The 17,160-nt window shown below is 35.5% G+C and overlaps 2 protein-coding genes across 2 annotated transcripts in view; both read right to left on the bottom strand.

The window, feature by feature from the left end:
* LOC123566151 (uncharacterized) overlaps window positions 1-17,160 on the bottom strand; it is a 70,018-nt gene that overhangs the window by 23,030 nt on the left and 29,828 nt on the right. The gene's annotated exons all lie outside the window — the stretch shown is intronic.
* Window positions 5,428-17,160, bottom strand: part of LOC123553026 (uncharacterized) — a 41,237-nt gene continuing 29,504 nt past the window's right edge. The window contains exons 21-23 of the mRNA XM_053549338.1: window positions 11,552-11,642; window positions 11,355-11,418; window positions 5,428-10,136 (exon numbers count right to left, since the gene is read on the bottom strand). Of these exons, the coding sequence (XP_053405313.1) occupies window positions 11,573-11,642 (70 nt within the window). The 3' untranslated portion in view covers window positions 5,428-10,136; window positions 11,355-11,418; window positions 11,552-11,572. The remainder of the gene's footprint in view (window positions 10,137-11,354; window positions 11,419-11,551; window positions 11,643-17,160) is intronic.

Raw genomic sequence — 17,160 nt, forward strand, 5'->3', positions numbered from 1 at the left:
CCCAACGCCCAGAACTAACTTTTATTCCATGTTTTATTCTATATTGCAGTCTGATTAGTACAACGTCGATATTTCAGTCTCATAAGAATAGCCTCCTACCGGATGTTCCCCTAAATCATGTGTAGTGGCTCTGCATTGTTCCATGTTATATCGAATAAGTATCGATTCTTCCAGTTATTCTGTGTAACCAGCGCCAATCAAGAAAATACTTTTTCCATATAACAGTCTAATGAGTACATGGAACCCTCCATAGTTTCATAGTATAGTCACATAAGAATCGCCTTCTACCATATGTTCGCTTAAAAAAGGACCCGGGCTCTCCCTCGTACAATCTCAAAGTCTAAAAGGAATAGCCTTGGGAGTTTTTTTCCCCATTTAACCAGTGTCTCTTATTATCTTTCATCCCATAGAGCCGCTAAGTCTCATAAGAATCGCCTTCTACCAGATGATTTATTTAACCAGCGCATATGGGACCTCTTTCATTCAATATTAAGTCTCGTAGAATTGCTTCTATCTGGTGTTCGCTTAAATCACGGTTCAAGACCCTCCATCGATCACTTCATATCAAATTTTAATAACAATCGCCCGTGACCCTTTATCATTCAATATTAAATTCTCAAAGTAATCGCCTTCTACCAGTTGTGTCTAGGACCCTGTTTAATATTCCATATTAAAGGGTCTTAAGAATCGCCTTCTACCGGATATTTCGTTTTACCAGTGTCTATAAAACTGTATTATACCAAATAACAGTCTCAAAATAGTCGTCTTTCTCTTGTTCTTTTTTAATGAATTAAATATTAAAGTCCTTAAGATTCGTCTCCTACCAGATGTTCCCCTTAATCGTTCACCCAGGATTCTGTATCAGTCCATACTAAATCTAATAAGGATCGCTTCTACTAGTTCTTTTGAATACCCAACGCCAAGAACTAACTTTTATCCAGTGTTTTATTCCATATTACAGTCTAATAAGTACAACGTCGATATTTCAGTCTCATAAGAATAGCCTCCTACCGGATGTTCCCTTAAGTCATGTTTAGTAACTCTGCATCGTTCCATATTAAATCGAATAAGTATCGGCTCTACTAGTTATTCTGTATAACCAGCGCCAATCAAGAAACTACTTTTTCCATATAACAGTCTAAAAAGTACATGGAACCCTCAATAGTTTCATAGTACAGTGTCATAATAATCGCCTTCTACCGTATGTTCGCTTAAAAAAGGACCAGGGCTCTCCCTCATTCAATCTCAAAGTCTAGAAGGAATAGCCTTAGGACAGGTTTTTTCACCATTTAACCAGTGTCTAGTATTATCTGTCACCCCATATAGCAGTCTCATAAGGATCGCCTTCTACCAGATGTTTTATTTAACCAGCGCATATGGGACCTCTTTCATTCAATATTACAGTCTCATAGACTCACCTTATATCTGGTGTTTGTTTAAATCACAGTTCAAGACCCTCAATCTATTACTCCATATCAAATTTTGATATGAATAGCCAGGGACTGTTTTACCACTCAATATCAAATCTTTAAAGTAATCGCCTTCAACCAGTTGTGTGTAGGTCCCTGTGTACTATTCCATATAAAAGGGTCATAAGAAACGCCTTAACCGGATATTTCGTTTTACCAATGTCTAGAAACCTCTATTTTACTAAATAACAGTCTCAAAATAGTCGTCTTTCTCCTTGGTGTTATTTGGATCAGTTAAATATTAAAGTCTTGTAAGATTCGTCTCCTACCAGATGTTCCCCTAAATCGTTCATCCGAGATTCTGTATCAGTCCATATTAAATCTAATAGGGATCGCTTCTACTAGTTCTTCTGAATAACCAACGCCCAGAACTAACTTTTATTCTATGTTTTATTCTATATTGCAGTCTGATAAGTACAACGTCGATATTTCAGTCTCATAAGAATAGCCTCCTACCGGATGTTCCCCTAAATCATGTGTAGTGGCTCTGCATTGTTCCATATTAAATCGAATAAGTATCGATTCTTCCAGTTATTCTGTGTAACCAGCGCCAATCAAGAAAGTACTTTTTTTCCATATAACAGTCTAATAAGTACATGGAACCCTCCATAGTTACATAATACAGTCTCATAAGAATCGCCTTCTACCATATGTTCGCTTAAAAAAGGACCCGGGCTCTCCCTCGTACAATCTCAAAGTCTAAAAGGAATAGCATTGGGAGTTTTTTTGTCCCCATTTAACCAGTGTCTTTTATTATCTTTAATCCCATAGAGCCGCTAAGTCTCATAAGAATCGCCTTCTACCAGATGATTTATTTAACCAGCGCATATGGGACCTATTTCATTCAATATTAAGTCTCGTAGAATTGCTTCTATCTGGTGTTCGCTTAAATCACGGTTCAAGACCCTCAACCGATCTCTTCGTATCAAAAGAATATAGGTAAGGGGAGATTTCTTGGAAGCACAGGGCACCAAAACACAACCCCATGCCCACGCATTTACATAGTAGGCCCACAACAAAAAGAAGCTGTAATAGGAAAATATTTCAGATGGGTTGCTTCAAACATCCAACAAGTACATATTAAATTATGCTAAATATTGATGTAGGGGGAGGAAACGGCAATGGGCGAAATGGGGTCGGGGATGGGAGAGGAATCCGAAGGGGAAAATTGAACAAGGACGAATATACAAGGGAATGCCATGTTTTAATAAGAATCGCCCGGGACCATTTATCATCCAAGTTAAATTCTCATAGAATTCGCCGTTTACAAGTTGTCTAGGACCCTGTATAATATTCCATATAACAGGGTCATAAGAAACGCTTTCTACCAGATGTTTCGTTTTACCAGCGTGTATAAACCACTATTTTACCAAAAAACAGTCTAAAATAGTCGTCTTTCTCTCGTTTTTTTTTTAATGAATTAAATATTAAAGTCTCTTAAGATTCGTCCCCTACCAGATGTTCCCATAAAACGTTCACACGAGATTCTGTAACAGTCCGTACTAAATCTAATAGGGATCGCCTCTACTAGTTCTTTTGAATAACCAACGCCAAGAACTAACTTTTATTCCATGTTTTATTCCATATTGCAGTCTGATAAGTACAACGTAGATATTTCAGTCTCATAAGAATAGCCTCCTACCAGATGTTCCTTTAAATCATGTGTAGTAACTCTGCATCGTTCCATATTAAATGGAATAAGTATCGGTTCTACTAGTTATTCTGTATCAAGAAAATACTTTTTCCATATAACAGTCTAATAAGTACATGGAACCCTCAATAGTTTCATAGTACAGTCTCATAAGAATCGCCTTCTACCATATATTCGCTTAAAAAAGGACCAGGGCTCTCCCTCATTCAATCTCAAAGTCTAGAAGGAATAGCCTTAGGACAGGATTTTTTTTCTATTTAACCAGTGTCTAGTTTTATCTTTCACCCCATAGAGCAGTCTCATAAGGATCGCCTTCTACCAGATGTTTTATTTAACCAGCGCATATGGGACCTCTTTCATTCAATATCACAGTGTCATAGACTCGCCTTCTATCTGGTGTTCGTTTAAATAACGGTTCAAGACCCTCCATCGATCACTCCATATCAAATTTTAATATGAATAGCCAGGGACCGTTTATCACTCAATGTTAAATCCTTAAAGTAATCGCCTTCTACCAGTTGTGTGTAGGTCCCTGTATAATATTCCATATAACAGGCTCATAAGAAACGCCTTCTACCGGATATTTCGTTTTACCAGTGTCTAGAAACCTCTATTTTACCAAATAACAGTCTCAAAATAGTCGTCTTTCTCTTTGGTGTTATTTGGATCAATTAAAAATATTAGTCTTGTAAGATTCGTCTCCTTCCAGATGTTCCCCTAAATCGTTCAACCGAGATTCTGTATCAGTCCATATTAAATCTGATAGGATCCCTTCTATTAGTTCTTCTGAATAACCAACGCCCAGGACTAACTTTTATTCCATGTTTTATTCCATATTGCAGTCTGATAAGTACAACGTCGATATTTCAGTCTCATAAGATTAGCCTCCTACCGGATGTTCCCTTAAATCATGTGTAGTGGCTCTGCATTGCTCCATATCAAAATGGAATAAGTATCGGTTCTTCTAGTTATTCTGTATCACCAGCGCCAATCTAGAAAGTACTTTTTTCCATATAACAGTCTAATAACAGTCTAATGAGTACATGGAACCCTCCATAGTTTCATATTACAGTCACATAAGAATCGCCTTCTACCATATAACCAGTCCACTTAAAAAGGACCCGGGCTCTCCCTCATTCAATCTCAAAAGTCTAGAAGGAATAGCCTGAGGATAGTTTTTTTTCCATTTAACCAGTGTCTAGTATTATCTGTCATCCCATAGAGCAGTCTCATAAGAATCGCCTTCTACAAGATATTTTATTTAACCAGTGCATATTGGATCTCTTTTCATTCAATATTAAGTCTCGTCGAATTGCTTCTATCTGGTGTTTGTTTAAATCACAGTTCAAGACCCTCCATCGATCACTCCATATCAAGTTTTAATATGAATAGCCAGGGACCGTTTATCACTCAATGTCAAATCCTTAAAGTAATCGCCTTCTACCAGTTGTGTGTAGGTCCCTGTATAATATTCCATATAACAGGGTCATAAGAAACGCATTCTACCGGATATTCAACAAGTACTATCAGCATGTGAAGTTTGAAGGTCCCGAGTGTAGTGCTTTGCGAGTGAAGTGCCTTCATGCAAAAAGTTAACGTTGGCTCCTGTGACCTTGATCTTTGACCTGGTGACCACAAAGTCATTAGGGGTGGTGTACTCATTAAGTACTATCAGCATGTGAAGTTTGAAGGTCCTGGGTGCAATGGTTCGCGAGTAAAGTGCCTTCATGCAAAAAGTTAACGTTGGCCCCTGTGACCTTGACCTTTGACCCCAAAGTCAGTAGGGGTGGTAAACTCAATAAGTACTATCAGCATGTGAAGTTTGAAGGTCCTGGGTGCAGTGGTTTGCGAGTAAAGTGCCTTCATGCAAAAAGTTAACATGACTAACGATCGAACGAACGAACTAACAAACGAACAGTTGAAAACTAATATGCCTCCCTTCGGGGGCATAAAAACCACACGGAAACCTTTATCAGTCCATATTTCAGAACATTAGAATCACCTTTCACCGGATGTTCCCTTAAATGACGGCTTGGGACCTTTCTTTCCATATTCAAAGCTAATAGGAATCGCCTTCTACCTGTTGTTCCGATTAACCAGTGCCAAGGACTTTCCATCATTTCATTTTACAGTCTAAAAGATTCGCATGTTCTTCTTAATCAGTGTTATACTTAAGGCACTGACTTAAGGCTATACACAAAACTCAAAATATGAATGCCGTGTACACAGACTTGTTACAGAATCACGGATGTCCTTCAACCAAATGTACTACTAAAGTTTGTTGTCAGTAACAAACAAACAAAAAACAGATTTAGTTTCAACTTTAATGTGTCTACGATTTCATTTGCTACAGGGTTGAAATTTAGACAAGCATTATCATACAAGCTAAATGCTAGTGAAATTATGAAATAGCTAGCGGCTTTGAAATGACAGACAGACATTTTATTTCAAATCAAATAGGCTAAAAAGCCCATGACGACATACATAGTCACAAATACAACAGCGGACAGTGTACAAAAGAAATATATAAACAATGACATATATAATATATACAACTAGCAAAACTAACATTGCGTTTAAATGAAACCCTATTAGATGAGGTAAGTACATGTATTCACCCGAAGAAGGCTGGTAGAAAATAGAAAGAAGTTACCAAAATAATGTCTTAGAAGAATACATTCAAATATATTAACATTACAGCGACATTTCACCTTTTCATTTAATATTTACCAGAAAGCAGGATAACAACGAGGCTGGTAAGCCGATTACAAAAAGTAGTTTCACAATCAGTTTATCTCATTATTATGTAACACATTTGAAACTACATTTGAACAGAAACAACTACAAAAAGACAACAACACAATGCCACATTAGCTATATAAATACAAATGTACATACCATACACAGTACATAATATTTCATTATATGTTCTAACAAGAGCACCGCCTTGCGGGTGCTGACGCTCATCTGATTTTTTTTGTATAATAGAAATATTGTCCTACCCATGATTTTCTAAGTCTAAAAAGGGCCATCATTCTTGCAAAAAGCAGGATAGAGTTATGTTTCTTGATGTACAGTGTCCACTTATGATTGTGAAAAACTGTTGCAAGTTTTAAAGCAATAACTTTGATAGTTTATGAGAAAAGTTGCCTTAAACATAATACTCAACCAAGAAAATGATTTTCTAAGTCCAAAAGGGGCAATAATTATTGCAAAAAGCAGGATGGAGTTATGTTGCTTGCTGTACAGGGTCAGCTTGTGATGGTGAACAAGTGTTGCAAGTTTCAAAGCAATAGCTTTGATAGTTTAAGAGAAAAAGTTGACCTAAACATAAAACTTAACCAAGAAATCTGATATTTTCTAAGTCCAAAAGGGGCCATAAATCTTGCAAAAAGCAGGATGGAGTTATGTTTCTTGCTGTACAGGGTCAGCTTATGATGGTGAACAAGTGTTGCAAGTTTTAAAGCAATAGCTTTGATAGTTTAGGATAAAAGCTGACCTAAACATAAAACTTAACCAAGAAAACTGATTTTCTAAGTCCAAAAGGGGCAATAATTCTTGCAAAAAGCAAATTGGAGTTATGTTTCTTGATGTACAGGGTCTGCTTATGATGGTGAACAAGTATTCCAAGTTTCAAAGCAATAGCTTTGATAGTTTAGGAGAAAAGTTGACCTAAACATAAAACTTAACCAAGAAATCTGATATTTTCTAAGTACAAAAGGGGCCATAAATCTTGCAAAAAGCAAGATGGAGTTATGTTTCTTGCTATACAGGGTCAGCTTATGATGGTGAACAAGTCTTCCAAGTTTCAAAGCAATAGCTTTGATAGTTTAGGAGAAAAGCTGACCTAAACATAAAACTTAACCAGGCAACGCCGACGCAGACGCCGACGCCGACACCGACGCCGACGCCGACAACCGCTCAAGTGATGACAATAACTCATCATTTTTTTTCAAAAAATCAGATGAGCTAAAAATAACCTGAATTTCATTGGCCGAAAACGCTCATCATCTTTCAAAATATATTTCATGTTTACTGGTTAGAGGGTTTTTCCCATTAAACATTACTTTCTAAAAATAGAATGAAAGTTGAACTGACATGTAGCTGTAGTTATAATATGAACAGTGAGAAATCCAGCTACAGATAATCAACTACAATAAATTTCAATGATAACTTAAGAAACTGTATACACACTGAATGATTCCTGGAAATTTAAGTGTCTTCATTTAATTAATCGTTATTAAGTTTTCACAGAGTTAATGTTACTTTCAAACATAAAATATGTTGCATCAAATACTTGTTACTTATTCATAAACCTGAACCCATATAGTAAAACAGTTATTGACTCTTGAGCCACTGGATATGATGTGATATTCACCGGAAGAGAGCAAGATAGCCGAGGTCAATATTGCTCTCTTCCGGTGAATATCACATCATATCCAATGGCTCAAGAGTCAATAATTGTATAATGTACTACAATATGGATGCCAAGCCTTGTCGAAAATAAAAATACAAGACTAGCTATACTACATATGATTTACATTAAACAACATTTAGCTTTGAAAGACCTTATACGAAATCAACAAAACATAAGGTCAAATTATTTATACCCTAAATAAAATTTTAAAAGAGAAAGTACAAGTTCTGTAATATAGTATCATATCATTGGTCAGTAAACGTAAAATTAGAAGAAAACAGTCAAGATACTTTACTTTGCCAATAGAAAATATAGGTTATACATATTTAAGACGAGTCCTTGAAGAATTAACTATACAAAAGTGTGTTTCTTGTCTTAAAGGCTGTATGTGTATAAATACCAAGAATTTTTTTATTAAAGCTTTGTTTTCTGACGTCATAAGTTCAGTAAATTTAAACATGTTCGATCGTATCCAAAATCTACGAGGTATATATCGCTGTCTTATCTCTTGGTATAACGTGCATTCAATAATAAAGTGATATTCATCTTCTAATTTGCCACAGAGTATGCATTTTCTGTCAGATATGGCTGTACGTTGTGGTCGATTCCACCTACCAGCTTTGATTTGCTATCTATGGGACGATACTCTTAAATGAGTTAAAGATTTACAAAACTTATTGATATTAAAACAATCCAAGTATGGTTGAAAATGAAAACTCGCAATAGTCTTATAAAATAATGCCCTGCTAGAATTTTGTATTCTTTCATGCCATTTTTAAACAAACTGATCATTTAATCGTTGCTTTACCAACGAAAGGAATACTTTGTCATCTCCTACACCTTGATAAATCCAAGCCTCTGCAAAACCAAGAGAACATAGTAAATCATTTAATTAACTGCACCAATTACTTTATTTGGATTATGTTCAAAATCACTTTTTAACATATTGTATGCTAAATATAGTACTTATTTCCACTTAATCTTAAATATTTAATAACACGAAACATGAATGGTTTTGAATGAATATCAACCTAAGTCACCATAAATGAAATCATTTTGTGCAGTTTTCTTGACTCCATTATTTTTTTTACAGAATTGCAACCCTTTCTACAGATAGGTTATTAGAACAAGAGGGCCATGATGGCCCTATATCGCTCACCTGTTATCATTGCACTTGAGGACAAGAAGGTCCTCAGAAAAAATAGTGACAACATATTACTTGGGGTTATCAGGTAATTATAATTAAACAGTCTTGGAAATAGGATCAGATGATTTTTTAGTATTTTTTCCTATATAACTCACATAATAACTAGTTGACCCCTGGGCGGGGCCTCTTTTAACCCCACGGGCATAATTTGAACAATTTTGATAGAGGACTACTAGACAATGCATCATACCAAATATCAAAAGCCTATGTCGTATGGTTTCAGACAAGAAGATTTTTAAAGTTTTTTCCTATTTAAGTCTATATAAAACTTGGGACCCTCAGGGTAGGGCCTCTTTTCACCCAAGGGGTACAATTTGAACAATTTTGGTTGAGGATCATAAGACAATGTTACAAACCAAATATCAAAGGTCTAAGTGTTGTGGTTTCAGACAAGAAGATTTTTAAACTTTTTTCCCTATATACATTTAAGTCTATGTTAAACTTTGGACCTTCTTGGTTGCCATGGCAACCAGGGTTCAGCATAGAATTGATTTCTTTGAACAATTTTGAAAGGGGACCATCCAAGGATCATTTCTGTGAAGTTTGGTGTAATTCTGCGGAGTTGTTTTCAAGATTTTTTTTAGAAAATGTTGACAGACACACGTCGCACGACAGACATTGAGCGGTCACAAAAGCTCACCATGAGCCTTTGGTTCAGGTGAGCTAAAAATTGTTATATGTACATACAAATTTTATAAGATACATGCCATATGGGCTGTGATGATGACACTGACATAAGTTCCAGCTATGAACATTAAATTAATAAGTTTGTGCCAACTTCATTGTGCAATCGGACCCAGAAGAATCTTTGGGATAAGGGAGGCACAGTGGTGCAAGAGTAGAGTGTCAGACTCCTTACCCGTAGGTCACATGTTCGAATCCTGTAAGTGGAATTAGTTCCTTCCTCCGGTGTGAGAACTGGTTAGTTTCCAGAATGCAGTCAAGTCAGAGTATTTAAAATGATGTGTAAAAACCCCTGGAACAATCGATGTAAATAAACAACAATTCAAATTCTTTTAGTCACATCGTGTTATCACTTTATCAAGCACTGTGGATCACAAAGACAGCACAATTCCGCTTTCAATCTCAAACTCAGCTATGAGTACATGCAAGCTAGATTTTCTAAAGTTTTTCCTTCTGGTTGCTATGGCTTCATCTCAGCTGAGATAGCAGTATTCTTAGATAAAAAAATATACATAAAGACACTATAAATAATAATATTATTACTTAAACATGTCAATATTGTAAAGTAAAGGATTGCCAATCCCACTAAAATAAACAAGTGCTACAAGTCTTTTGAATGTTTTGTTAGCAATTTGGCATGCTTTTATTGCTCTTACTCTCTGTTTCCATCAACCTAGCTTCCGCCTCTTTATAGGTTACAGTGCAGTGCTGAAATAAATGCATAAAGTAATTAAATATACACATAATGACCTGACCCTAAAGGGTGTATAAGAAATAGGTATTGTATATACAGCAGAAATTGGACAGAATTCCACACTCTGTAGTAAAAAACAATCTTTCTGAGTGCATGTTATACTAAAACAAGAAATGTATTATAAATGCTCAAATGAATGCTTTTTGAAGTATTTCTTAGAAAACAGACTACATCTGAAAAAGTACATGTCCAAAATACTGCTAATTTGAACAGAATTGGAAAGTAATATGTCAACTGAAAAATACAGCCTCTATTGCATACACAAGGTTTTTCTGTGATTTGACCTAGTGACCTATTTTTTGACCCAAGATGACTCATTTTCAAACTTGGCCTAGATTTCATCAAGATTATCATTCTGACCAAATTTCATGAAGATCAGTAAAAAAACAGCCTCTATCGCATACACAAGGTTTTTCTTTGATTTGACCTAGTGACCTAGTTTTTCACCCAACATGACCCATTTTCAAGCATGGCCTAAACTTCATCAAGGTAATCATTCTGACCAAAATTCATGAAGATCAATTGAAAAATAAAACTATCTCATACACAAGGTTTTTCTTTGATTTTAGTGACCTAGTTTTTGGCCCCAGATGACCCATTTTTGAATTTTGCCTAGATTTCATCAAGGTAATCAATCTAAATAAATTTCATGAAAATCAGTTGAAAAATACAGCCTCTATCGCATACACAAGCTAAATGTTGACAGACGACAGACACCGGACATCGAGTGATCACAAAAACTCACCTGAGCTCAAAATACATTAATTTATTTCAAAAGTATTTACAGATGGAAGACTTCTTGTATATGTCCTCCATCACTGCATGCTTGTGTAAATGAATAAATGAAAGGTGGTAATAGATAAAATAAATCTTGTAGAGTTGTCCTCGTACACTGCACTTCATCTAAATATCCTCTATCATAGGTGTAATTTGCATACATTCCCTTCAGTACTTTTAAAGTTATGTCACAGGCAAGAACAATCAAGACTAATCAAAAAGGTAGAAGTGTAGAGGTTTCATTCTTGCACATGACACATCATTCTGCCAGGCTGAGCATTGCTGCAAAGTTTTTTTTTGTTTTTTTTAAATCCACCAATAAATGACAGTTACTTACCAGACAAAATCCAAATGTACATAAATAAGATGGCTCAAAGTCATTAATTTACTCTTACCTCTTGCAAAATGGCAATCATAGCTTCCTTTTCTAACACTTTTGAAAGGTAACACTCGGCCAACCTGCAAGAAAGTATAGTGCAACATTACTTTCAATCAAAACCATTAAAGAAACAGTACAGCTTGTTTATCAAGTCTTGTAGTCTATAATGACAATTTACAACATTTTTCTTTTACTTTACAAAGCATTTCTCACCCAATTTCTTCCATAAATAAGTTAGCCAATTCCCTGTTCACCTGACACCATGCCATCAATTATGTTATGGCTACTGTAAATCTTCTCTGGACTAAAATAAAACAAATGATCATAGAAGTTAAACAAAACCATTGTCTAAATCATTAAGGCTATCAGCAATAATGTTTCTTCTTTAGAAGTCAATAAAAGATATATGACATACCTAGCTTTAAGTCTTTTTATTTTATTATATGTTCAGTACATTTAATTGAATTTCAATGAAAACAACCATGGTTATATTATTAACAATCTCTACTTCTTATAATATGCCAGAAAACAAGATAACAAACTTATTTCTTTTTTTTCAGGAACATTCTTTTAAGATTATGACTGATGATAATTTGAGCCTGTAATTAAAATTTACCTTTTTAGCATGGCTAGTCCCTTACTATAGAGACAATAATGACCCATAAACATTTTTATAGCCCTTGTTACTACATAATTAGGCTTTTGTCTACTTAAGTTAATTTGATCATGGATTACAAATGTATGGGACAATATATAAATGTGAGACATTAAGGGAAACATTAAGTTAGCAAAATAAAATCAACCGGTAGAGCACAAAACTTTGTGTTTGCATGACCTTATAAAATTATTTAGTCTGTATATTTGACTTAACAAAGGTCCTATATATGGGTGCTACAGACCTGGCATGATCGCCCGAAACCTATACATGTCTTAACTAACCTCTTCCTGGTGTTGGTCATATAGAAAATTGTTACCAATGTAACAAGAGCTGTTTGTTGGCTGTTTCTTTTAATATGTTATTAAATATACTTTTGTTATTTCATGTTGGTCAATAGCTATATATAGCTAATGTTGTCTGTATATTAATCACCGACTTTAAATAAAATTTGTACTTGTATCTTGACAGTAGGCCCGACTATTAGATGAACTAATGTAAATATGGGTTCCTTGTTATATTTTGAATGGTCTAGCAAAAAGGTGCAAGTAGAAAAGTTATGTACTCTTGCCTATACAGGCCATGATGGAAAGAAAGGGTTCAATGGTAACAGTCTAGCCAAAATATAGAATGGAAGTGTTTAGATATCTACATATGGAGACTATGATGGTAAACAATTCAGACAAACAGTTCAGACAAAATAGTGACTGGTATGAAAAACTTAACTGATATCTAATTCTAAAATTTGAGGCAAAAATTTCAGTCAAATATCTTTGCTGTAATTTTATAACTACACTGTATAACTTCAGATCCAGATTATGACAATGAAAAGGTTTTCTATGTTTCAAAGCTACATGTCAATAATAGTTTTGACCAAATGTGGACTTGTATAGAGACCAAATATTCAAGTCCAAAAAGGGCTACAATTCAGCCAAAATACTTGTACTTTTGGCTACACATAAAGACTGTTATGATAAACAAGAGATAAAGTTTCAAGGCACAAGTCGAGTAATTTTGACAAAACATGGACATTTACAAAGAATGAACCAGTAATTGTTAGAAGGTTTCATAATTCAGTCAAAATCTTTGAAAGTCACATACTCTAACTTCAAACTGGACTTGGTGATGGTACACAAATGTTGAAAGGCTCAAAGTTATATGACAAAGGTTTTAGTCAAAATGTGGACTGGTCCGAAAAACTTCAAGATGTGACAACAACTGTATTGTAAGTAAGATACCTCTCCTTATTCATCAAAGTCAAGCTAAAAACTTAGCATGAAGAGTATATAAAAACATAAATATTGCTACTTACGTCACCTGAGAAGACATTTACTCCAAAGAAACGGGTATATGGGAGATTTTTACACATAAGAAACTTTTCATGTCTCTGCAGCCACTCTGTACAACTATAGGAAGACAACATGTAAATAAGATTATATATTGCTCAAAGTCATAGATAACAACAGCTTCCTCATAAGTAACAATCATATTCAATGAACAATGACGTTTGCATTTCTGCAGTATGCTTACAGAAGGTCATTATAACTCAGGTTTTCTATTATCAAACTGGTTTTTGAGACGGCCTGATGGAAATATTTCGAACTATGTTTAGAAATTGGTTTTAAATTTGAAACAACTATTTTTACAAGAGCTGTCAGTGTCAAATGTATTTAGCAATAACAGAGATAGAGAAGTGTATCGAAACATTAAATATTAGTATAAAAGGTACACACAATTCAAGGAACATTTCTGCATTTTCGACTAAAAATAATTAATTTTATTCTCGAGAACAATGGCATCATTCTCGTTACTAGGCAATTTCTACTTGTTCCACTTTTCGACTTGTTTCGGTTGTATTATTGACCCGTTAAATCGGGTACCAGTTATGCGACATGTACATCATATAGCCATATAAAGGTGGGGCTATAACATAATACATCCCTTTGGGCATATAAAAAGGAGAAAGTGCATCAAAACTTTTACTAAGGTGTAAATGTGGAAGGATGTCGACGTTGTGTTGAGTAGGAGAGCTCTCAACAGTCAACATTCTTCAAAAAGTCAAGCTAAAAATGCAGGTATTAATCTACTAATAATCATATATATATACCTTTTATTTCCCTGGGCATGAACTATCATCCAACAACGACTGTACCCAACATACATCTAAAAATAAAAAAACAAGAGTGCAAGAATGTCACAATATACGCCCGTCACAGCAAATTTCTTTACTCTAGCACCTGTATTTGCAAATGGAATTTTAACTTTGTGGTTGTTTAGTAATAACTAAGTGTTTTGTTTTTCTAAGTCCACAAAAAAACTCCTTACCAGGCAGAGATACCTTAAAATACACCTAAAATTGGAAAGTAACATCTATGTTGTACCACAGAAAAGTGGTCTTGGTTTTTCCCTACGGTCAATTATAAAAAAGTTACAATATAAGTTATTTATAGTAACAACTAAGGGAAGTTAATCTTAAAAAAAAATAAAAAAAAAAATAAAAAAATAAAAAAAAAAATTGTAAGTCCTCACAAAAATCTTTACCAGGTAGAGACTGGTCAAAATACACCTCAAAATTGGATGTAGCATGCATATTGTACTACAGAAAAGTGGTCTCGATTTTTCCCTATGACTAGTAATGAAAAAGTTACAATATAAGCTATTTATAGTAACAACAAAGGGAAGTAATTCGAAAGAAGGGAACTGCGCATGACACTTCGTCTCATGATGGTGTATAATTGTGTCAAGTTACATCAAAATCCCTCCATGCATGAAGAAGAAATGCTTCGGACAAAGTCATTCTTGTATCTGACCTTTGGCCTCTAAGTGTGACCTTGACCTTAGACCTAGGGACCTGGTTCTTGCGCATGACACTACGTCTCGTGGTGGTGAACATTTGTGCCAAGTTATATCAAAATCCCTCTATGCATGAAGAAGACATGCTCCGGACAAGGTTTTCATTCTTGTATCCTTTGACCTCTAAGTGTGACCTTGACCTTAGACCTAGAGACCTGGTTCTTGCGCATGACACTCCGCCTCATGGTGGTGAACATTTGTGCCAAGTTATATCAAAATCCCTCTACGCATGAAGAAGAAATGCTCCGGACAACATTCTTGTATCCTTTGACCTCTAAGTGTGACCTTGACCTTAGACCTAGGGACCTGGTTCTTGCGCATGACACTCCTTCTCATGATGATGAACAATTGTGCCAACTTTCATCAAAATCCCTCTATGCATGAAGAAGATATGCTCCGGACAAAGTCATTCTTGAATTTGACCTTTGACCTCTAAGTGTGACCTTGACCTTAGACCTAGGGACCTGGTTCTTGCGCATGACACTCCGTCTCATGATGGTGAACAACTGTGCCAAGTTTCATCAAAATCCCTTCATGCATGTAGAAGATATGCTCCGGACAAGGTCTGTGGACGCCGCCCGCCCGCCAACCCGCCCGCCCGCCAGGGGCGTTCCCATAATACGTCCCGTTTTTCAAACGGGCGTATAAAAAACTATGGTACTACTTTCAACCCCTTGTGAACAGGATATTACACGATACATTCTATAGAAATTATCAAGAAAACACTGGCAATATTTGAAATCGTGTGTGAAGCAAACATTGGTGAAATGCAAGAAACATATATTTTCTACGTCAATCTTACAAAATAAGCTTACAAAACTCCTTTTTTATTTATCTAATTATTTTGTTGGTTTTTATGCCGCATCAACACAATTATAGGTCTATGGTGACTTTCCAGATTTTGTGGTTGAGGAAGACCCCCATGTGATCCTCCATGCATTATTTCATCACGAGTGAGCACCTGGGTAGAACCATAGACTTTCTGTAAGCCAGCTGGATAGCTTCCTCACATGAAGAATTCAACGCCCTGAGTGAGGTTCCAACCCACATCAATGAGGGGCAAGTGATTTGAAGATATGACAAATGCACCTATAAATAATGGTGATTTTGATCATTTATAAAACCAATGAAACACTTACCAAGGTTAAAATGTTTCTTGCATTGATAATGTACACCTCCTAAAAAATACCAAAATAGTCAAATTAGCCCTGGGATTCAATCAACTATTAAACTACCAGCTGGTCATATTTTAGGGTTATATTTGTAGATGTTGAAAGACAACTATTTGGAAAAATAAAGGGAAACAAGAGCTGTCTCCATAGGATGACACATGCCCCCGATGGCACTTTGAATGAATAGTTATGGCCGATGTTAGAGTTTAGGACCTTTGACCTATGGAGCTGGATCTTGCACGTGACACGCCCATCAATGCACTATCATGAAAAATGACCTTTAACGCCTAAGCCTTGAGCTATGGACCTGGGTCTTGTGTGCGACATGTCAGCTTACTGTGGTACACATTCATGCCAAGTTATTTGAAAATCCATCCATGGATGACAAAGATATGGATTGGACACGCCCATCAATGCACTATCCTTTAACGTCTAAGTGTGACCTTGACCTTTGAGCTACGGACCTGGGTCTTGCGCGCGACATGTCGTCTTACTGTGGTAAACATTCATGCCAAGCTATTTGAAAATCCATCCATCGATGACAAAGATATGGACCGGACACGAAAATTGCGGACAGACCGACAGACGGTTCAAAAACTATATGCCTCCCTTTGGGGGCATAAAAAAAAAAATCTTTTGAATAAAACAAAATATCATATAACTGTTCCCCAAAATGTGAAATACTACGAAATCAAAGTTTAATCAGCAGTTATTTAAACAGTAAATTAATTTTGCAATACTGCTGAAATGTTAATATTAAAACTCCTTATTTGGCTAAAGTGGCATATTGTATATAAAAACATTGCAGACGGTAAATTTAAAGGTTGTTCATTTATCCAACAGAGTCATAAAACTGCCTATGTCTATTTGATTTTCAATTATGGTACTTTGTAGTTGTAACCTACATGAGAAATGAAACCATAATTATATTCTCATCGACTTTTCATTAGAACATTGTCTGTTTTTCATACCATCTTACTTCAGTACTAACATGAACATGATATATATAAACATACTTCTATGATTATAGAAAACTACCGAACATAGTCAAATGTAAAATACTAACATTATCTCTAGGTCCAACTGTTTTAATAAACTGATTACAGCTATCAACGGGCCATGACTGGAGAAGTGCCCTCTGA

This window comes from Mercenaria mercenaria, chromosome 1 (assembly GCF_021730395.1).
Source record: "Mercenaria mercenaria strain notata chromosome 1, MADL_Memer_1, whole genome shotgun sequence".
NCBI classification, from domain to species: Eukaryota; Metazoa; Mollusca; class Bivalvia; order Venerida; family Veneridae; genus Mercenaria; species Mercenaria mercenaria.